The sequence below is a fragment of the Schistocerca americana genome, chromosome 2, assembly GCF_021461395.2.
Source record: "Schistocerca americana isolate TAMUIC-IGC-003095 chromosome 2, iqSchAmer2.1, whole genome shotgun sequence".
Lineage (NCBI taxonomy): Eukaryota > Metazoa > Arthropoda > Insecta > Orthoptera > Acrididae > Schistocerca > Schistocerca americana.
Genome location: NC_060120.1, coordinates 230,880,572 through 230,904,517, shown reverse-complemented (window position 1 = coordinate 230,904,517; position 23,946 = coordinate 230,880,572). Strand labels below are relative to the sequence as shown.

Here is a 23,946-nt window from a genome sequence, read left to right as displayed (position 1 = left end):
TGTGCGTCCAGGCCAGAGTGGGCGATAAGTGGGCACATAAGTCTTTCGAAATTTGACGCGAACTGCAACCTTAATCATTTAAAACCTGCCAATTGTGTGTACCTGGACGAAGTTGCATTGACATTTGACCTTATCTTCTGGGTGTTTCGGTTTTTGTCAGTCTGTTATATATGGAGAAATGTGGATGTAATGTAACGGACGATGGTCTTTGTCCGTGTGAGCAGTGTTTTAAAAATGAGCATGGTTTTACTTCTCACTCATTGATTGACGTAAAGACACGCAGGTATTCTTCAGCAAGCCGAAGTTTCCGACCACTCAGTTGGCATCACTTCTTACTTGCAGATTTTTTCCAATAAGTGGCTGACAGAGAGGGTATATTGGATCAAAATAAAAAATCGTTCTCATTGTTAGTTCTCTCGCTTCAATAGTCCGTGGTACCTACCTGTGGCAGAGAGTTGTTCTTGTATCTTCGTCCAAAGACTGATTTGACGCAGCTCTCCATGCTACTCTATCCTGTGCAAGCCTCTTCATCTCCGAGTAACTATTGCAACCCATATCCCTCTGAATCTGCTTAGTGTATTCATCTCTTGGTCTTCCTCTACGATTTTCACCCTCCACACTTCCCTCCAGTACGAAATTGGTGATCCCTTGATGCCTCAGAACGTCTCCTACCAAACGATCCCTTCTTCTAGTCAAGTTGTGCCACAAATTCCTCTTCTCCCCAATTCCATTCGCTACGTCGTGGCAGACAGTATACCTTTGATATTACTTTGATGGAGTCTACGATTGTGTCCATATTCTGCAAACCACTGTAAAGCGCACGACTGAGGGCACTTATCATTATACCATCAACTAAGGCTGTTTTACACCTCATTAATGGCGAAACCAAGTTTTGGATCTGCGCTAAGACCCACTGCGCATTAGCAGAGTGTGGCCGCTTATGTAGCTGTCTAAATTACAGTTTCCGCTTGTTCCGACTTCGGCGACACGAAACTAGTAGCTGCGCGTGGCAGGGAGCAATGTGTTCTGTCAATAGCCTGTTAAAGAAGTTAAACATAAAGTAAGAAATGGGGGAAATTATTCAGTTCTTGGACATCTACACTGTGCACAAGTGTTTGTGCGATTTCAATTATGTGAACTACACAAACAAATAGCGATGTACCGCTGCATTTGAGGCCGTCCTAAGCGACCTGAACACGCATTGATTGACGATATCTGAACTACAGAGCGAAATTCATAACATTGGAAACACAAACTCAAATAAATTTCGAAAAATACAAGCAAGTAAAACACCCGGCTGTGAAACAGACAACATCTACAAAAATCCTGTGGTTCCTGTTGGTGAGTTCTTTTACGCTGCGCAGGAAAAGCTACACAAACTTGGTAACGTGAATTATTTATTCAGTATTCATCCACGGAACGTCCCAGCAATGCATCACATTCGCGAATTGTAGTAATGGCATCACAAACATTTGGAACAAATTTGTCAATTATTGATTCTGGAAGAAGAAATAAATCCTGTACAGTCGAATATGAATGTCCTCTTCCCAAAAAAACGCAATGTGATCTGTAGTTTCAATTCGGGCTGCAGTACTACAAGCGTAATAGTATGTTCCCTCCTTGTTACATAAACTGTTTTCGTCAAATTCCCGGATAGCGTAAAGAACTTCTTGGGTCTGCCACAATAATTTATTCCTGCAAGGTCTCTCAGCAGTTCAGCTGATGTCTGTTTTTGATCTAATCGCGAGTCAAACCTCGTTTTTCTATTTCTTTTGTAATGCAGCGATTTGATGCACGCAAGTGTTAAGGTCGCGACCACTGTTGCAGCTGCCAAAACCTTCATGTCAGAGGCGACTCTGGCGCACACAAAACAACTTCATGTGCACATTGGTGTCGCTCTCTCTACTGCCACATGTGATAGGGTTTCGCGAAATTTGTTTACCTAAACGATTTCGCAACCTGAATGTCTACCTGTAAATATATTTAGAGTTTCATTCTGTACCATTGGGATATGGATCGCGGGAAGAATGACTATTTAAATGAATGTTTATTATTTTCGTAATTAATCTATGGTCGAAATGAATTTATTGTCAGTGGGATAAATTAAAATGCGAAAATTTGAAGTAACGTCAATAATTTACATATTTATTAATTTACTGGTTTATTTACAATAGTTGTAAAATACATAGGTAATAATAAACTCTCTAATACAACATTTAAAACATAGTACCAACAGAACCATTTTCAATTTTCTCATAATATGATATGCATAGCTGCTAACGCATTGCACTAACCGCCAGTATGAAGTCCATGAAATGTCTGTTATATAGTCAATATGCGATAAACATTCATCACTGAATACGATTGTCAAAAGATCTATCATTTCTATTTTCATTTTCTTTTATCATGTACTTCACGCTGTCACCTTTACCCATTTGCGCTGTTGTCATCAATATATATTTTTAACTATGTTCTTACAGTGATAAGTACGTCAATTTTCTGATTTCACGAATGAACTGGATCTACCTTTCGTGACAGGAAATGCATAACCATTGCTGCTAAGTCACACTTAACATCGTCTGATTGCTCACATACGATCAAACAAACTACAGTTTGGCGATGGTGGACATTTTCTTTATTTGCCAGTAACACTTTGCAATGTTGAAACATTCGTGATTGATAACATCAGCATGCAGTTGTACTAAGTTTTCTTTTCCAATAAAATTAAAATGCGCTTCTCTTTTACTGGAAGAAAAAATGTAATACATCTGTATGCGGATGTTAGCAACCGTGAATAACATGTAGAACAGTTGTGGCTGTTCTATCAAGTGGAAGATGTTAAAACAACTTCATCAGTAACTCTGCTATCAAGACTTTTTAAAGGATGAATCTCGCTTGGTAAGGGAAACTTTGTGGATAATGTCATATAATATAGCTCCTTTTTTTGTGGACTACGAACTTTTGTCATGATCTTCATCAGTCGCCCGCTATTTCTCTAAGTAGATATCGACCACCCCAATCCGAACGTTAAGGCAAATAAATCAATAGCTAATTAGTTGACGACAATTCTGGAAGTTCTGTTTTACATCACTAGTTGCTAATCGCCTTTAGTTGAAGATGATGCTGAAAATTCTGTTTTCCATTATTAGTTACTAATCGCATATAAAACATACAATGAATGTAAATTATTGATATTCTTAATAGGAATGTACGCAATTGTCTCACACGATTTTCGTTTCTACCACGTAAGTAAACTGAAATTTTGGTGACATTATCCCTCGTGAAATTGTCTCAAGTTTCGAGAAATTTTTCCAACTCAGATGTGATCACAATTTGATCAGCATCGGTTGTAAAACCAATGAGTGATTAAGGGGAAAACGAACTATTAGACAATGATAGCGTATCTCTAACACATCTCGCGGCCGGTGCCGGCTCTTTTAGGGTGTATCCCTGAAGTAAATCGGTGAAGTTAAGTAACATTTGCTAAAGACGTTTTCTGGATGCTCTGAGAGGAAGGGTAATTAGATGATAAGGATCTTTCTCGTTTGGATAGATCATTGATTGGCATGAATCATTCTTACAAGAATGTTGGAAGGATGTGGGTTACAAGTCACTGATGAGAATTTTCTTTGCATCTGATGTAATACTGATTGTTTCATTCTTCCTAACAGTTATCGTCGGACTGTTTTTATTGTACTTATCATAAAAGAGAAACATTTGTCACCATCATTATACGTAAATAGCTGTACCTTCCCTCAAAACATTTCGCATTTATTCGATCTATAGAGAAAATCTTCTGTAGAGTCATTTGTGTGGCAGTCGGCACTAGCGGGCCTCGATTCATCTCCTTTAATGGATGCGCCCAGAAGCTGAACAGCGTCAGGAAGACACATGGTGTCTTCTTGTACGCTGGGAGGATATGTGTGCCATTACTTTCACTCAGTTACCTCTGTAACAATCAAAATCCCGGAAAACTGGTCTGCTACTGTTAGCGGAAAGAGGAATCTTTCTCGAACACCGGTTAAATCAATTATTTTTTTAGTGATTCTGGTACATGCTTCGTCATAAAATAGGAATTAATTCGTGCATTGAGCTTCTTCTGGATGATCATATACTGCACGGAAAGTTCCGTAGATCCAAACCTAGCATCTCTGGAAAAATCTGGCTTACAGCTAGTGTCTGATGCAGCTGCAGTGAGCTGATCTCGTGCCGTACTCCGATTCACTTACTTAAGCACGTGGTATGGACATAAAACGATGGTACTCGTGCCCAGTGTGGCATCTGTTTGCTACTCTACGTACCCCCTGGAATTGGTGTGAAGTTGGTCTGCACCTGCAACATCTCGTCTATGGTAGACCGCGTATTTTATATGACAGTGACCGACGACACCAGTCCCACAATTGGGACCTACCGTAACGGTGAGCTAATTTGCTACGAACTCGATAGTGACGATGGAAAGCAAGAATGGGGAGCTTTTGTTTTCGCCGCCGTAGCTACTTGTGAAACAGACTACGAATCACTCATCCTTCACCATACGGCAACTGTTTCTAGCGGTGGTTTAACAACTGCGACAGCAGGTGAGTGTAAGGTCACTTGAGCGTCATCGAGGACGACACAGTCTGTCTCCTGTGGTCCACGTCGTGCGACAGCAGACTCTCAATACTGAAGGGGTTGGACCGGCGCGGGGGCGGCGCGGAGACCTGCTGGCCGACGTCCGTGGGCGGGGGTGGAGGGGGTGGAGGCGGCGGCTGCGGAGGCGGCGTAGGCGATACTCGGCCGCAGTTGGAGCTGGCCTCGTCGTCCGAGACGATGTTGATATCCTCCTCGTCGTCGTTGGGCTGGGACAGGCTCCGGTCTTCCGGAAGGTCGGCTGCCGGGGGCGGCGACGGCGGCGGCTGCTGCTGCTGCTGCTGCAGGGGCGGCGGCGGCGGCGGCGGCTGGGTCTGCTGGTGGGCGGGCGCGTGGGCGCGGTGCTTGGCCTCCCACTGGCGGCGCAGCGTGTCCAGGTCGACGGCGACGCCCTTGGCGGCCAGCTTGCGCTGCTGGCGCTCCAGCGACTTGAGCAGCTTCTTCTCGCGCCGCTCGCGCTCCTTGCGCCGCAGCTCCTCCTCCGGGATGGGCTCCCCGCTGCACGTCTGCGGGTGAGCGTTGTGCGCCGGCCGGCCCGGGCCCTTCTTCGTGTGCTCCTTCTTGCGCCACTTGGCGCGCCGGTTCTGGAACCACACCTGCAACATCGCGTCCCCACTGTCAGAGGTGACCTGTGCTCTCGACAGCTACCATTCTCAATAACCTTATGACAATTCTGTCGCAACACGACACCTTGTTCCGACCCTCCAGAAAGCCCAGCGACCTCAACAAATCCCCCTCGACCAGTTTACCTCTTGGCGTAACCAATGGCTCCCAAAACTGAAGGAAACACTGTAGATGGAGCCACCTGTTGTTTCCATTCTCATGACTTCTTCCTAACCATTTACCACCGTGCCAGCCTTTTTTCTGTTTTTGGGTCATCATTCCTCTGGAAGGTTTGATGCAGCGTGCCACGACCTCTCTGCTATGCCAACTTCATCTTAGAGTAGCGCTTACACGCAAGCTTCTCTATCGTTTGTTGGATATGTTCCAGTCTCTGTCACGACCCGCATTAGCCACTGGATCAATGACGAGGGCTGGTGTGCCACCCAGCCTTGATGTTTTTGGGCAGCTTCCTGTGTCCGGCTAGCTGAATACTGGACTGGGACCCATGCTCCGTCTCAGTGACAAAACTTGAAATTTTTTCGGAAATGTTCTCGCACTTTCACATGGATGAACTCTAGATGAAGACAGATGAAATATACAGACTCCATTCCAGGGAACAAGGAGTGGGGACAGAAAGGACATTCATCCACCATCTACTATTAACACTGTCAAACCCACAGTAACATGATGACCTCGTGAAAATACGGGAAAGGCGAGGTAACAAGAGAAGGTTCCAGTCTCCGTTCTCTTACAGTACCGGGTGGTTATACTTAAAGTGCAACTATTCACGGAGGTCCAATGTGGGGCCGCAGTTATCGTATGGCAGCGAATCTTGGTAGCTATGCCAAATGCGTTAATGTGGAACCGATTTACACTGGAATAAAGTACTTCCAAGTATGGCCACCAGGTGTAACATTGGCGCTGTACAGCGTCTCGTCGCCTTCTCTGGTGCTCATGCTGAACTAAATGTGGCAGCGGCCCATGTCCCGTTCCTAAGCCATTACATGAGGAAACATTTCTATACGTCCTCTCGCATTCACAGTGCCAGATATGCACCTGATGGCCATATTGGAACTATTTTTTGCAGCTGTAATCGTTTCCACATTAACTTATTAGCATATCTACCATGTCCCGCTGCCGTATGATAACTACAGCTCACACTGAAAGTCTATGGGTATCTGCACATGAATTATAAACGCCCAGTACAACTAGACACCTTAATAACCTTATCACAGTTCCGTCACAACACAACTCCCCCTTCCCATCCTCCAGAAATCATAACGATCCCTTCAGAACCCCCTTAATTAATTTGCCTCCTGGTCTACCAATGGCTCCTCAAAACGAACCTTCCCAAAAGTCAAGGAATGACTGTAGGATGAACCCCCTGCTGGCTCTATTCCCATACGTCTACCTAACCAATTATGACCATCCCATCTGTTCTTCTTTTCTTGTCCTCATTCTTCTGACTGTTTTGGCACGACTTGTCACCATTTCTCTCCTGTGCTAACCTCTTCATCACTGAGTAGCGCTCACAGCCGAAGTTCTCTATAAGTTTCTCTAAATATTCAAGTCTCTGTCATGCCCCACCCAAATAGCACAACAAGGGCAAATTTGCTTGCCAATCTGGATATGCTTTGTTGGTGTTTTCCCACGTCTGATAGCTGAATACTTGGCTGGTACCCACGTCCCGCCTGAGTTACAGGACTAAAAAACATTTCTATAATGTTATCACACTTTCACACGGCATACACTAGACGCAGGCAGTCGAGGTATATATATTCTGCCACAGGGCGAGAGGGATGGTGGCTGGTAGGGTACCGAGCCACCCTCTAACACTAACATTCCCAAATCCAGAGTAACAAGCCGACCTCAAGAGAATAATGGGTATGGCCAGGAAAGCAGATTCTAATCTGTGTCTTCCACAACTGTTTCTACCCCCCACCCCTCCCCCCCTCCCTCCCCTGTAGTACCGTCGAACGTATTCCCTGATGACTAAACGCAACTCCTTACAACTTGTCCCATCGTTCTGTGTTTTCCAAGCATTTCTTTTCATTGCCGTTACGTGAAGAACATTCTCGTATCTTACCTTATTAGTCTACCTGATTTTCATAATTGTTCTCTAACTCCATATTTCAAATTTTTCGATTCTCTTCTGGTTTCCTCACAATCCATGATTCGCTTCGATACTTGCCTGTGTCTCAGAAACTTCTTCCTCAAATTAAGAGCAATTTTTGATACTGCTAGACTTCTTTCGGCCACGAATGTCCTCTTTGCCTTGTGCCAGTCTGCTTATTACATCATCTTTGCTTCCAAGTAGTGTAATTCATTCACCTTGTCTATTTCCCAGTCCCCAGTTTGATGTTAATTTTCTCAATAGCGCCATTTCTGATACTCCATATTACTTTTGTCTTTAGAAATATTTTATGGAGGTGATGTTGTACAGATGTAATGAATGTTAAGAACTATATAACACAATACACAGCTGTAACGGTATATTTTATCAGAGACGACCGATTTCAGTCTATGCATTTGCATAATTGATGACTCTTACGCCAATTGTGCAATTGCATAGCTGAGATAGTTTTTGGACCATTGATAGTCTGAGTCTAGACCAACATCGATCATCTCTAATTAAATATGCCGTTTCAGCTGTGTATTGCATATTGCAGTTCTTAACTCCTGTCTTCCTTCATTTTTCTCTCAGTCTTTTACCTGCGCTTAGCAGACTGTTCATTCCATTCAGTATGTGGTATAATCTTTCCTCACTTTCATCGAGGGTACCAATAACACAGTGAATCTTATCACTGACCATCAACTTCGATCCTACTCCTGAACCATTTTTATTTCCGACATTCTTTCTTCGTTTTACAGACTGAATAGTAGGGTAGAAAGGCTGCATCCCCTCCAACATCCTTTTAAATATGAGATATTCATTCTCGTTCTTTCATGCAAACATTCCATCCGACGAAGCAACGAACAAAAATACACTATGTGATCAAAAGTATCCAGACACCCCAAAAACATACGTTTTTCATATTAGGTGCATTGTGCTGCCAGGTCCTTTATATTAGGGACCTCAGTAGTCATTAGACACATGAGAGAGCAGAATGGGGCTCTCCGCGCAACTCACGGACTTCGAACAAGGCCAGGTGATTGCGTGTCAAACGGTTCAAATGGCTCTGAGCACTATGGGACTTAACATCGGAGGTCATCAGTCCCCTAGGACTTAGAACTACTTAAACCTAACTAATCTAAGGACATCACACACATCCACGTTCGAGGCAGGATTCGAACCTGCGGTCACGCGGTTGCGGACTGAGGCTCCTAGAACCGCTCGGTCACCGCGGCTGGCGATTGGGTGTCACTTGTGTCATATGTGTGCTCGCGAGATTTCCGCACTCCTAAACATCCCTAAGTCCTCTGATTCCGATGTGATAGTGAAGTGGAAACGTACGGCACAAAAGCGTATATTTCGACCTCGTCTGTCGAGTGACAGAGACACGGGAATTCCAGACTGCATCAGGATCCACCGCAAGTAGTATGACAGTTAGGCGGAAGGCGAGAAAACTTGGATTTCATGGTCGAGCGGCTGCTCATAAGCCACACATCACGCCGGTAAATGCCAAACGACGCCTCACTTGTCGTAAGGAGCATAAACATTGGACGATTGAACAGTGGAAAAACGTTGGGTGTAGTGACGAATCACGGTACATAATGTGGCGATCCGATGGCAGGTTGTGGGTATGGCGAGTGCCCGGTGAACGTAATCTGCCAGTGTGTGTAGTGTCAAAAGTAAAATTCGGAGACGGTGGTGTTATGGTGTGGTCGTGTTTTTCAGGAGGGGGGGGGGGGGGGGGGGAGGGCTTGCACCCGTTGTTGTTTTGGGTGGCACTATCACAGCACAGGCCTCCATTGATGTTTTAAGCACCTTCTTGATTCCTACTGTTGAAGAGCAATTCGGGGATGGTAATTGCATCTTTCAACACGATCGAGCACCTGTTCATAATGCACGACCCGTGGTGGTGTGGTTACACGACAATGACATCCCTGTAATGGACTGCCCTGCACAGGGTCTTGAGTTGAATCCTATAGAGCACCTTTGCGTTGTTTTGGAAGTCGAATTTGTGCCAGGCCTCACCGACCGACATCGATACCTCTCCTCAGTGCAGCACTCCGTCAAGAATGGGCTGCCATTCCCCAAGAAACCTTCCAGCACCACGTATGCCTGCGAGAGTGGAAGCTGTCATCAAGGGTGGGTCAACACCATATTGAATTCCAGAATTACCGATGGAGGGCACCATGAACTTGTAAGTCATTTTCAGCCAGGTATCCGGATACTTTTAATTACTTAGTGTATCTCGACTAATTCTTGACCAGCAGTTAACGAGAATAGATTCACGCTATCCATGCAACAGAATAGATGACAAATGAGTAAAACTACTGAAGGGTTGAACGTAGGAAATGCACCTCTCTAGTATGCTCCTTTTCCTTGTGCCTTCGTCTGACATCGTCGCAGGATCGGCATGATTATTAACTACTACAACGTCTGACAAGTATGAAAATAATAAATTAATACTAATTAAGTATACTTGGGAAATATTCAATTAAACATAATACAGTAAATTTAATATGTTAGAAGCACTTCTTAAAATAAAAAATTAGAATGTTTTAATCGAAAATTAGATAAAAATTTGTGAAAGCTGCACAGGAACCAGAATGGGGAAATTAAGATAATGAACCATTCTTTGCAAATGAACATGCCATGCGGTCTGGGGTACCTAATGATGAGCCAAAAGATTAAGACCATCTGCGTAATAGCTTGTTTGTCCGTCTTTGGAGCGAAATACATCACTGAATCTGCGTATCAGGGATCCGACAGTTTGTTGGTATGTTTGTGGAGGTATCTGCCATTAGATGTCGACGCACAGCTCACGCACTTCGCGTAAATAACGGGCCTCTGATTATGCGTACGCGGTGATGGCGCCCGATACTGACCCAGATGGGTTCCATAGTACTTACATCAGGGTATCTGGTCCCCGAGACATCAACGTGAGTTCACTATAATGCTCTTCAAAGCGCTGTAGCACGGTTCTGACTCCGAGACACGGACAGTTACACTGCTGGGAGATGACACCTCCAATGGGGAATGAAGGCATGCAGGTGGTTCGCAGCTGTCAGCGTATCTTTGATTAGCACCATTAGCCCCATGCAAGCGAAGGAGAATGTCTGCCACAGCATAATACGCCTCCCACCAGCCTGCGTCCGTGGCGCGCTGCACGTTTCGGACCGCTATTCACCTCGATGACGCCGTTAGTGGAGACGACCATCGACCTAGTGTAGCAAAATACGAGGTGTGGCTAGAAAAAAACCGGACTAGTACTGGTGAAACAATAAAACGAATGCAATAAGGCTGAAAGTCGCGTGGCCTGTCACGTGACTCTCGCTCCGCCTACTGCTCGAGTTTCATCTGCCTCCTGCACTCAGTCTGCCCGTGGCGTCTGTTTTAAGTAGTTGACGTTTTGTCTGTGCGTCGGAAAATGTTGAGTGTACAGAAAGAACAGCGTGTTAACATCAAATTTTGTTTCAAACTAGGAAAATCTGCAAGTGAAACGTTTGTAATGTTACAACAGGTGTACGGCGATGATTGTTTATCGCGAACACAAGTGTTTGAGTGGTTTAAACGATTTAAAGATGGCCGCGAAGACACCAGTGATGACACTCGCACTGGCAGACCATTGTCAGCAAAAACTGATGCAAACATTGAAAAAATCGGTAAACTTGTTCGACAAGATAGCCGTTTAACAATCAGAGCAGTGTCTGAGTTAACAGGAGTTGACAAGGAAAGTGTTGGGCAGATTCTTCATGAAAGTTTCAACATGAACAAAGTGTGTTCAAAAATGGTTCCAAAGTGTCTCACAATTGAACAGAAGGAACGCCGAAGAATGATTTGTTCTGACATCCTGGAAAACATTGAAAGTGATCCCACCTTCTTACAAAATGTTATTACTTGCGATGAATCGTGGTTTTTTACTTACGATCCCGAAACTAAACGCCAATCGATGCATTGGAAAACTCCTGGTTCTCCACGACAAAAAAAAGCACGAATGTCAAAATCGAAATTCAAGGCAATGATGATTGTTTTTTTTGACATCAAAGGGATTGTGCACATTGATTGGGTACCAGAGGGACAAACAGTGAATAAGCATTACTACATTAGCGTCCTGGCTACCCTACGTGAGCGAGTACGGAGGAAACGGAACGATTTGTGGAGAAAAAAGTCATGGATCCTTCACCAAGACAATGCCCCAGCTCACAGTGCGTTGTCAGTGAAGACGTTTTTGGCAAAACACAACATTCCCATCTTAGATCATCCACCCTACTCACCTGATTTGGCCCCCTGTGACTTTTTTCTTTTCCCTAAAGTCAAGTCAGCTTTGAAAGGAACTAGATTTGAGACTGTTGAAGCAGTAAAAGAAAAAGCGACGGAAGTAATGTATGGACTTACCGAAAATGATCTGCAACATTGCTATGAACAGTGGAAAATTCGTATGGAGCGGTGTAGAGACCGAGGAGGAGAGTACATTGAAGGAGATAACATGAAATTGTAAATAATTGTAAATAAATGTTTTTTCCAGCATCAGTCCGGTTTTATTCTAGCCGCACCTCGTATGATTTGCCCGAAGAACCGACACGTTTGCATTGAATCTCGATGGTCCCGTGCCCCCTGCAATCGTACCTGGCGATGTCGTTGGCTCACCATGTGAACACGTAGAGGTGGTCTGCTGCGGAGCTCGTTGTTCAACAGTGTACGACGACTGGTGTGCTCCGAAATATTTATGCATGCACCAGCTCCTTCGGCAGAGATATCACAGCCCACTTTACAGAGCTTACAAGATTCCAAACCCCACACGTTCTGTAAAGAGTCGTGGACGTCCAACCATTTAGCGCCTGGTAGTAGTTTCGCTGTCTTTCTACCTCTTTCTGTAGATGCTCATTTCAGTAGCAAGCGAACATTCGACCAGCTTTGCAGTTTCCCCACACACCCGTTGACAGGCTCTAAGTTATAATAAGTTCCCCTTTGTGAAAGTTGCCTATCTCAATGTATATCCCCATTTCCAGGTCATATCTTCGCTAGGGCGATCCCCTGTCCGTTTCTGCTCCGCTTATATACTTTTGCTACCAAGTCATGTACCAGCAACGCCATCAGGCGGTATCCAACATCGCAGGGTGTGTGATCATAAAGTTTCGGCTTATCAGTGTATACCATGTACGACGCGTGGTAACAACACCACACACGAACCACACTAATGCACTGTGCTGGCCATTCTACCCGTCACAGAGAATTGCATCTCTCGTCAGTTATATACCCATCGATGTTGTGTTTGTGGACATCCAACCACGAGGTATGGGTGATTCATACCTTTCATTAGGGAGTTAAATAATACAATTTTAGCCTTTATTTATTAATAATAATGTACCCATAAGTTACGTCATGAGTTCCGGGTGCTTCACTCTTTTTACCAGGGATTATAAGTAACATGTTTTTAAGCTTTCTTTATTAGAAATAGTGTACCCATACCATACACATTTGTCTGTATGTAAGTTCCATATTTATATTAGGAGGCCCTTATTTTTAGTTCTTCGGTAGTTCACGAAGACCAGCGTTTGCAGTAACAGGACAGGGACTTACGGCGACGCGCGACTCCTTGAGGTCAAGGCGCATGGCGAGCGCCTCCCGCATGAAGACGTCCGGGTAGTGGGAGGCGAGGAAGGCCCTCTCCAGCTCCTCCAGCTGCCAGCTGTTGAAGTTGGTGCGCGACCGCCGCCGCTTGCTGCCGCCGCCGCCCCCGCTGCCATCGTCAGCCGCGTCTCCGCCGCTGGAGCTGCCGCCTGCCAACAGGTGCACCAGTCCGTTTCCAAGTGTGCCACGTGTCGCGAGGGCCATTCCATAAATCACTCACAAGTTGGCAACACTGACAACAGGTTAACAGTACGAAAACGTGCTGTAGAAGCTCACACATATTATCTTGGCACACACGCAAAATCACTTTCTCTTGCTGAGCGCTGAGAGACGCCTCTCCCTCTTTCCGAACACTCCAAGCAGTATAGATAAGTGAGTGCAGAAATGATTACCTAAAAAGAAAAAATTATGAGTGGAAACACAGTTTCTTTTCCATGAAACTCCGCAAAGAGGCAAGGAACGGTTTTTTCTACAAACAAACTACAGCTCCGATAGAAAAATGTTAAAGCAGAAAGTTTTAGGGGTTAAAGTGAGTTATCAATTGCTTTTTCATAACTATCGTTTGCTTTGTCAGATTTCGAGATGTATCTAAAAAACCGTTAAAAATTGGGCATTGGATAACTCGTCAGCGCTCACGTTCCCTCACTTGCTATTTATTGTAAATATAGCCAGCAGTATGTCAATAACAGTACTCCCTGAAAAATTTAAAAAATGTTAATAATTTTTCGAGATTTATAGATTTTTTATGGCACTCTAGATATTTCGCTAGACTATTTCAGTGGATGGCTCTACAGTAGCGGTTTTAAGTTTATTTTCTTGTTAAATAGTTGTGCTACCACGCTATTAAATAATTTTTAGTTTTATTCACTCTAAGAATCAAAAAAGACCTGCAAAAACTTGCACTTTCGTTCAGTGTGTTATTTTTATTTGTGTGGAAATAGCTCTTAAGGAAAGACATTGCTGACTTTTTTCAAGAATTTAAATTATTTTATAAATTCGTAAAAAAGACAGAAATTTCTTTCATTAAAAATTATTTTCATGTACAAAAATTGAGACAGTTACTAGAAACGCACCCAACAAAAGCGCAAGTTTTTCGAGTCATTTTTTGATCTTTACAATTAATAAATTCGTAAAAATTATTAAATAGCGTGAAAGCACATCTCTATGTGAAGAAAATAAGCCTACAGTCGTTACTGTAGAGCCATCCACAGGGGAACTATAGACAATTATCGAGATCCCTGTTTTTCAAAACATCGATATACACTGCCGGCCACCGTAAATGCAACACCAAGAAAGACAAGAGGTAGCACAACAAAATTTATTTTGTAGATAACATGTTGACCAAGTATCAAATGATTACGTTTACAGACGTCTGTGACATGTGGTTCCTGCCAGAATCAGTAGCCAGAGTGGCCGCCATTGTTGGAGATCACCGCTGCCACACGTCTCGGCATTGAGTCAAAGAGACGTTGGATGTGTTCCTGGGGTACAGCAGCCCAAGCAGCTTCCACACGATGCCAAAGATCATCTGGTGTGGCAGCTGGGGATGTAATCTGGGTCACTCGTTGAGCAACCATGGACCACATGTTTTCTATCAGCGAAAGATCCGGAGAGCGAGCCGGCCAGGGAAGCAATTCAATCTGGTTATTGACGAAGAACCTTTGGACAATGCGTGCCATGTGTGGTCGCGCATTATCCTGTTGAAATATGGCTGTGGCCGAGCCCTGAAGGTAAGGAAGGACAACTGGCTCCAGCACCTCGGATATGTAGCGCCGGCTATTTAAAGTACCGGCAATGCGTACTAGAGGCGTGCGAGAGTAATATCCAATACCCCCCCCCCATACCGTAATACCCGGTGCAAGACCAGTGTGGCGGTGCATAATGCAGCTGTCCAGCATCCTCTCTCCACGGTGTCTCCACACTCGAATCCGACCATCGTGGTGCTGCAGACAGAAGCGTGCCTCGTCAGTAAAGACAACATCATTCCATTCTGCCGTCCACATCCGTCTGTCATCACACCATTGGCGACGGAGACGTCTGTGGTTCTGTGTCAATGGTAGACGAAGCAATGGACGTCTTGCGGACAGACCACTCTGCTGTAAACGGCGTCGAATGGTACGCGCAGACACTGGATGATGCGTTACAGACGCAATGTGCTGTGCTATGGTTCGGGATGTCACTGAGCGATCCGGCACTGCCATGCGCACAATTTGCCTATCAGCACGTGCAGTGGTGCACCGAGGAGAATGCGATCGACCACCTCGGTCCGTCGTACCCTCCTGCATCCAACGGTCACATATCCGCATTACAGTTGTTTGGTTTCGTCCAACACGACTAGCGATTTCTCTGTATGATAATCCACAATCTCGGTAAGCCACTATCCTTCCTCTGTCGAACTCGGATACTTGATCAAAAGATGTTCGCTGTTGTCTACGAGGCATAACTGAGCGTCTTGTGAAACAACCACAAGGTAAACACACGTGCCGAACGTACACTCGTCGAAATCGCCAAGCCTTCAATGGCGCTATGAGGTGGCGCCACAGGCGCGCGTGATGTGCGTCTGCGCTGAAATTCTAATCAGCTGCATATCTCATCGCTGCAAACCCATGGTGTAAATTTCACTTGATTCGGATGCTTCCTTCAGGGTGTTGCATTTACGGTGGCCAGCAGTGTATGTCGAAAAATTATTAATTTTTTTTAATTTTTAAAGAAGTGCTGTTTTGGCTTACCGCAAATTGTACTACTGTTACTATAACAGCAAATAGGAGAACGTGAATAGTAACAAGCTTCAACTGTTCTTTCGATATTTTTTTCGATCTCAACTACGGTTTTCTTATTTAGGAAAACAACTTTTTGCAACCTGGCGGATTTTTTTGGCCATTTTGGCCATCTTTGTTAGAATTTTATGGAAAAGGAACTCTATTAAAAATTTAATTTCCTATAGACTCATATTTTTTGTTTCCAGGTAATAATTGACCCTCACAGAATGCTTGGACCGCAAGTGACGGCCCTCACTATCGCCCCCTGAGCTGTGTGGTTTGTCTGTTAGAAGCGTCCGTCTCATTACTTTATGCACTGATTTTGTTATTGAGTTCTGTAGTTCGAGGGTACTGATATGTTGAGTAATTTGCTCTACTTGTATAATCTGTTAATACGACCGGTCACAGATTCGCTAACAGAATTCAGTATGATATCCCTCAAGAGGTCACCAACAACTCTGTCGTTCAATGCCAAGCCGAATAACTGCTTGCTTAAGGGCCAGAGGTGGACAAATACGTTACTGACTTGTTCAATTTGTGAACCTCTTCCTCCTGAATGAATCATCCAATTTCTCTGAAATTGTCATCAACTGTTTGTACAGTCGTGGACAAAACGAGCGAGACCCCTCGCCTTTTCGTTATGCTGATCCGCACAGCTTTAAAGTCTACTGCACAGTATAGCAGGCAAGGCGACGAAGTGCTACCAACATACTATGCACAGGCGTGAAATTGAAAATCTATCCGAACTTTGTCAGACTGTTTTCAATCATGTCTAAGACTATATTAACGCTGATTAGTGTGTTAAACACAACACGTCAATATAAGATATAAATGAAAGAAGAAACTCTAATTAGTATGAACTGTACTAATAAAAATGAATTTCAGCTTATCGAGATAACGTAACTGTTTTAGTAAGACAAAGTACCCCAGATCGATACGAATTTGCAAAATATCATGCACATTCAGCCGCGAAACGGTCTGTGTCAACGTTCAGACCAGTCATACTGGATTACCGTTGCTGACCTACCATGAAAATGCACAAATTTAGCAATACGTGAATATTCTTAGCGAAATTCATTTAAAAATCAATTCAATTATTGACAGAAACGGAAAAAGTAGGCAGTAACAAGTATGAAATTCCACAAAAGATTCATATTGACATCCACAGGGCGCCAGGACAGAATAAAGGTAGCAAAAAAGCGTATTGGGAGCGCGAGAAATTCTTAAAATTGCTTTATTGATAGTCTATCTGCCTCCATCGAGATTAGAACCGAAAACAAGCCAGACATCCCCTGCAGAAGCAAAAAGCTTTCACTACGCTAGCAGACAGCCCAGGCAAACAGCCCTCTGTTATTACCCCAGACATTAATAAGCCGGCAATTTCGCAATGGAAATGGCAAAATGATCTACAGTTTCTGTTGCATTGAGCTTTCTGGATTCAAAAACATGAATTTTCTACATTTACGTCACCGCTTGTGTGACAATCAAAATGGTTCAAATGGCTCTGAGCACTATGGAACTCAACTGCTGAGGGCATTAGTCCCCTAGAACTTAGAACTAGTTAAACCTAACTAACCTAAGGATATCACAAACATCCATGCCCGAGGCAGGATTCGAACCTGCGACCGTAGCGTTCTTGCGGTTCCAGACTGCAGCGCCTTTAACCGCACGGCCACTTCGGCCGGCTGTGACAATCATTCGGGATATTTATCGAAATACCAAGCACTGTTATTAGCGAGTAAATTTAGTAGTATTATTCAACACCACCCCAGGAAATAAACGGCGACATAGCTGCCAAACGTATTCTACAATGTTTCGAATTCTCAATTCGACTCGCCACAGCCAGGAAACGTTCATTAGCCGAAGTGTTTCTTAAGCAATGGGAATGATCGCACTTCTAAAACGCGGTGGCATTAATACTAGGATCTGAATCACCACGTGTATAGGGAAATGGATGTTATTTGCTTTCCTGTAAACGTGATTTGGATCAAAAACGTAGCTACGATTAATATGCTGATGTATCGACTGCAACTGGAACATCTCGAATAAAGAGTAGGGGGAATTATTTACGCGGACCTTATCTTCAGTAACTGTCGTAGCTATTTTCGTTGTTTGGATTTAGTCACCTAAATAGGTAAAAATGGAACCCTACTAGTCTCACTTTCTTGACTGTCTGTCTGCCTACCCAATCCTTAAAACCCGTTTACCTCGAGTATGGGTAGACATAATAAGCGGAAATGTATCGCACTTAACTGCGGTATACGGTCCCTTGTTGGTGTAAAAAAGTGAGCTTCTATGCGAATGCAATCTAAAGATACGGTAATCCAGTATGATCGGTCTGAACGTTGACACAGACCGTTTCGCGTCGAATGCGCATAATATTTTGCTAATTCGTAACGATCTGGGGTAATTTGTCTTACTAAAACAGTTATGTTATCTCGATAAGCTGAAATTCATTTTTATTAGTATGGTTCATATTAACTAGCGTTTCTTCTTTCATTTATATCTTATAATTACATGTTGTATTTAACACACTAATCAGCATTATTATAGTCTTTGTCAGACTGTTTTCAATCACGTCTAAGTTCGGATAGTTTTCCAATTCCAATTTCACGCCGGTGCATAGTATGTTGGTAGCACTTCGTCGCCTTGTCTGTTATGCTGTGTAGCATACTTTAAAGCTGTGCGGATCAGCATAACTAAAAGGCGAGGGGTCTCGCCCGTTTTGTCCACGACTGTACATGCAAATGGTTCAAATGGCTCTGAGCACTATGGGACTTAGCTACTGTGGTCATCAGTCCTCTAGAACTTAGAACTGCTGAAACCTAACTAACCTAAGGACATCACACACATCCATGCCCGAGGCAGGATTCTAATCTGCGACCGTAGCAGCCGGGCGGTTCCCGACTGCGCGCCTAGAACCGCGAGACCACCGCGGCCGGCCTGTACATGCACGTCGTATCTAGCGATTTCCGTCCAATTCGGGTAACTCCTTCATGATACATTTTTAGTGTATTTTGTGTCTTTTGGCCTCTAGTGCTTCGAACTGAAATTTATTATGGTGCGGTTTCATCCCACACACCACACCACAGAACTCGAACGGACTTATTTTTCTACTCGCATTGTGTACAAATGTTTCTTGGAGTTCCAATGGCCAGACGGTAAACTTACCATGCGATTAATATGTCTCCTGTTGTCTGCGCAAGTACGAATCAGGTCATTTTATGCACAGCCTCCCTCTCCACTGAAGCCTAGAGCGGACAAATAATCTTAGCTGTAAGAGAGATCGCCAATACGGATCCGATGACTTTTTCTTTGTTTGAATGACTTCACGACAGCTGCAGCTGTTATTTTTCATTTCATTTTTGTACTGATGTCGAATTTCGGTCTTACCTCAGCTTGACATGCGCTTTTAGAAGAGTTCTTTAAATAAAATACGGGACATTTCAAAAAGTATTATGTTGTCAAAACTATCGACCGCTGCGCCACAGATCGGTTATTGGCGAAACGAGTAATTGTCTGGATTATATGTACTGCCGCTAGATGTCGGCTGTTTTCAGTTCGCTTTATTTCCCCGCATGTTTCAGTATGGCTACACCGTAGCAGAAATCCTTTTGTGTTCTCGAGTTTGCGAAGTGTAATTCCGTGATTACAGTACAAAAATGTTCCTTCGAACGGATTCGTAGATGCTATCCACAGTTTGTAGATACAGCTTGTGTATGTAAAGAAGCAGAATACTGGCCGCCCTCATGTATCTGACGAAAATGTCTCACGAATTCGTACAACAACATTAACTTGGCCTATTTGACACGTTAGTTGGTTATGAAGCCGTTCAGATGCCTCTGAGCACTATGGGACTGAGCTCATCAGTCGCCTAGACGTAGAACTACTTAAACCCAGCTAACCTAATGACATCACACACATCCATGCCCCAGGCAGGATTCGAACCCGCGACCGTAGCAGCAGCGCGGTTGCACACTGAAGCGCCCAGAACCGCTCGGCCACATTGTCCTATGGAGCCGTACGAGTTACGCTGTTACAGGCTCTACGTCATGACGACCATCGCAAACGTGTGGCATTTTCTGACGAGCTACAGAATTCTATTGACAATGATAACACTTTCACGCAACGCATCTGTTTAGGGATGAACCGTCTTTACCGAGTGAGACACCGCAGTGGTTAGCACACTGGAGTCGAATTCGGGAGGTCGACGGTTCAAACCAGCGTCCGGCCAGCCTGATTTAGGTTTCCCGTGATTTCCCTAAAATACTTAAGGCAAATGCTGGAATGGTTCCCTTGAAAATGGCACGGCCATTTCCTTCCCCATTTTCCTTAATCAGAGTTTGTGCTCCGTTTGTAATGAAATTGTCGACGGGACATTAAAAACTAATCTCCACCTCTTCCATTAACCGTCTTTCCGCCATAGTGGGAAGGAAAACAAACTGAGCGTACGAATTTTGGACCTAAAGAACGCACATGCACACACTGAGTGTGATATACATGAGATTCACCCAAAGTCAAAGTGTTTTGTGCGATATCGCACTCATCTGTTTACGGTCCATCCTTTTTTTGTAGGTACACAGTCAATGGTCAGCAGCATCTTGCTATATAACAAAACTAGTTGTTTCCGAGGCTGAACGAGAACAACTTAATTTTTCAGCGAGATGGGGCACCCCCTCGGTGGTGTCGCAAAGTGCTTAAATGTCGAATGAAACTCTACCGAGGCGTTGGATTGGTCGTCAAACAGCTGGTGACGTAGCGCTTCTCAGCTGGTCTCCACGGTCTTCGGACTTGTCCCCCCTAAGACTTCTTCCTGTCGGGTTTAATTAAGGACAACCTCTTTACAGCAACACACTACCACAGAACCCAGAAGAGCTGAAGAACTGAATCCGTACTGCTATAACAACAGTGACGAATTCCCTCCCTAGGCCCGACAAGATGCCTCCTGAGACACGGCAGCAAAATGCAACAGGGAATAACAATATTAATGAGCTAATAGTAAACTGCAGGAGCGTCTGTAGAAAGGTCCCAGAACTGCTCTCATTAATAAACGGTCACAATGCCCACATAGTACTAGGGACAGGAAGTTGGCTGAAACCAGATCGAAACAGTAATGAAATTCTAAACTCAGATTGGAATATATACCGCAGAGACAGGCTGGACAGTGAATGGTGAGGCGTGTTTATAGCGATAAGAAGTGCAATAGTATCGAAGGAAATTGACGGAGATCCGAAATGTGAAATAATTTGGGTGAAGGTCAATGTTAAAGCAGACTCAGACGTAGTAACTGGATGTCTCTATAGGCCCCCTGGGTCAGCAGCTGTTGTGTCTGAGCACCTGAAGGATAATTTGGAAAATATTTCTAGCAGATTTCCCCACCATGTTATAGTTTTGGGGGGAGATTTTAGTTTGCCGGATATAGACTGGGAGACTCAAAAGTTCATAACGGGTGGCAGGGATCAAGAATCCAGTCAAACTTTTTTAAGTGCTTCATCTGAAAACTACCTTGAGCAATTAAACAGAGAACCGACTCGTGGCGATAACATATTAGACCTTCTGGTGACAAACAGACCCGAACTATTTGAAACAGTTAACGCAGAACAAGGAATCAGCGATCATAAAGCGGTTAATGCATCGATGATTTCAGCAGTAAATAGATATTAAAAAAGGTAGGAAGATTTTTCTGTTTAGCAAAAGTGACAAAAAGCAGATTTCAGAGTACCTGACGGCTCAACACAAAAGTTTTGTCTCAAGTACAGATAGTGTTGAGGATCATTGGACAAAGTTCAAAACCATCGTACAATATGCGTTACATGAGTATGTACCAAGCAAGATCATAAGAGATGGAAAAGAGCCACCATGGCACAACAGCCGAGTTATAAACTGCTGCGGAAGCAAAGGGAACTTCACAGCAAACATAAACATAGCCAAAGCCTTGCAGATTAACAAAAATTACGCGAAGCGAAATGTAGTGTGCGGGGCGCTATGCGAGAGGCTTTCAATGAATTCGAAAGTAAAGTTCTATGTACTGACTTGGCAGAAAATCCTAAGAAATTTTGGCCTTATGTCAAAGCGGTAGGTGGATCAAAACAAAATGTCCAGACACTCTGCGAACAAAATGGTATTGAAACAGAGGATGACAGACTAAAGGCAGAAATACTAAATGTCTTTTTCCAAAGCTGTTTCACAGTGGAAGACTGCACTGTAGTTCCTTCTCTAGATTGTCGCACAGATGACAAAATGGTAGATATCGAAATAGACGACAGAGGGATAGAGAAATTATTAAAATCGCTCAAAAGAGGAAAGGCCACTGAACCTGATGGGATACCAGTTCGATTTTATACAGAGTACGCGAAGGAACTTGCCCCCCTTCTTGCAGCGGTGTACCGCAGGTCTCTAGAAGAGCATAGCGTTCCAAAGGATTGGAAAAGGGCGCAGGTCATCCCCGTTATCAAGAAGGGACGTCGAACAGATGTGCAGAACTATAGACCTATACCTCTAACGTCGATCGGCTGTAGCATTTTGGAACACGTGTTCGAGTATCATGACTTTTCTGGAGACTAGAAATCTACTCTATAGGAATCAGCACGGGTTTCGAAAAAGACGATCGTGTGAAACCCAGCTCGCGCTATTCGTCCAGGAGACTCAGAGCGCCATAGATACGGATTCATAGGTGGATGCCGTGTTTCTTGACTTCCGCAAGGCGTTCGATACAGTTCCCCACAGTCGTTTAATGAACAAAGTAAGAGTATATGGACTATCAGACCAATTGTGTGATTGGATTGAAGAGCTCCTAGATAACATAACGCAGTATGTCATTCTCAATGAAGAGAAGTCTTCCGAAGTAAGAGTGATTTCAGGTGTGCCGCAGGGGAGTGTCGTAGGACCGTTGCTATTCACAATATACATAAATGACCTTGTGGATGACATCGAAAGTTCACTGAGGCTTTTAGCGGATGATGCTGTGATATATCGAGAGGTTGTAACAATGGAAAATTGTACTGAAATCCAGGAGGGTCTGCAGCGAATTGACGCATGGTGCAGGGAATGACAATTGAATCTCAATGCAGACAAGTGTAATGTGCTGCGAATACATAGAAAGAAAGATCCCTTATCATTTAGCTACAATATAGCAGGTCAGCAACTGGTAGCAGTTAATTCCATAAATTATCTGGGAGTAAGCATTAGGAGTGACTTAAAATGGAATGATCACATAAAGTTGATTGTCGGTAAAGCAGATGCCAGACTGAGATTCACTGGAAGAATCCTAGGGAAATGCAATCCGAAAACAAAGGAAGTAGGTTACAGTACGCTTCTTCGTCCACTGCTTGAATACTGCTCAGCAGTGTGGGATCCGTACCAGATAGGGTTGATACGAGACATAGAGAAGATCCAACGGAGAGCAGCGCGCTTCGTTACAGAATCATTTAGTAATCGCGAAAGTGTTACGGAGATGATAGATAAACTCCAGTGGAAGACTCTGCAAGAGAGACGCTCAGTAGCTCGGTACGGGCTTTTGTTGAAGTTTCGAGAACATACCTTCACCGAGGAGTCAAGCAGTATAGTGCTCCCTCCTACGTATATCTCGCGAAGAGACCATGAGGACAAAATCAGAGAGATTAGAGCCCACACAGAGGCATACCGACAATCCTTCTTCCCACGAACAATACGAGACTGGAATAGACGGGAGAACCGATAGAGGTACTCAAGGTACCCTCCGCCACACATCGTCAGGTGGCTTGCGGAGTATGGATGTAGATATAGATGTAGACGATGGACATGGTTACCCGAATACGGGAGGAATTCAAGTATCGATGTGATGCTGTTCGTTTCGGTGGTAAAGGATAATTTGAGCTTGAGAGATTCGTAAATACGTATTCAAAGTTTCGTAGATCTATACAGGGTGTTACAAAAAGGTACGGCCAAACTTTCAGGAAACATTCCTCACACACAAATAACGAAAAGATGTTATGTGGACATGTGTCCGGAAACGCTTAATTTCCATGTTAGAGCTCATTTTAGTTTCGTCAGTACGTACGCTCAATGGAGCACGTTATCATGATTTCATACGGGATACTCTACCTGTGCTGCTAGAACATGTGCCTTTACAAGTACGACACAACATGTGTTTCATGCACGATGGAGCTCCTGCACATTTCAGTCGAAGTGTTCGTACGCTTCTCAACAACAGATTCGGTGACCGATGTATTGGTA

At 44.0% G+C, this 23,946-nt stretch overlaps 1 protein-coding gene across 1 annotated transcript in view; it reads right to left on the bottom strand.

The window, feature by feature from the left end:
* Positions 1-4,742: 4,742 nt before the first annotated feature.
* LOC124593913 (homeobox protein BarH-like 2) overlaps positions 4,743-23,946 on the bottom strand; it is a gene marked incomplete at its 3' end in the record, with an annotated part of 72,483 nt that continues 53,279 nt past the window's right edge. The window contains exons 4-5 of the mRNA XM_047132263.1: positions 12,923-13,088; positions 4,743-5,225 (exon numbers count right to left, since the gene is read on the bottom strand). Of these exons, the coding sequence (XP_046988219.1) occupies positions 4,743-5,225; positions 12,923-13,088 (649 nt within the window). The remainder of the gene's footprint in view (positions 5,226-12,922; positions 13,089-23,946) is intronic.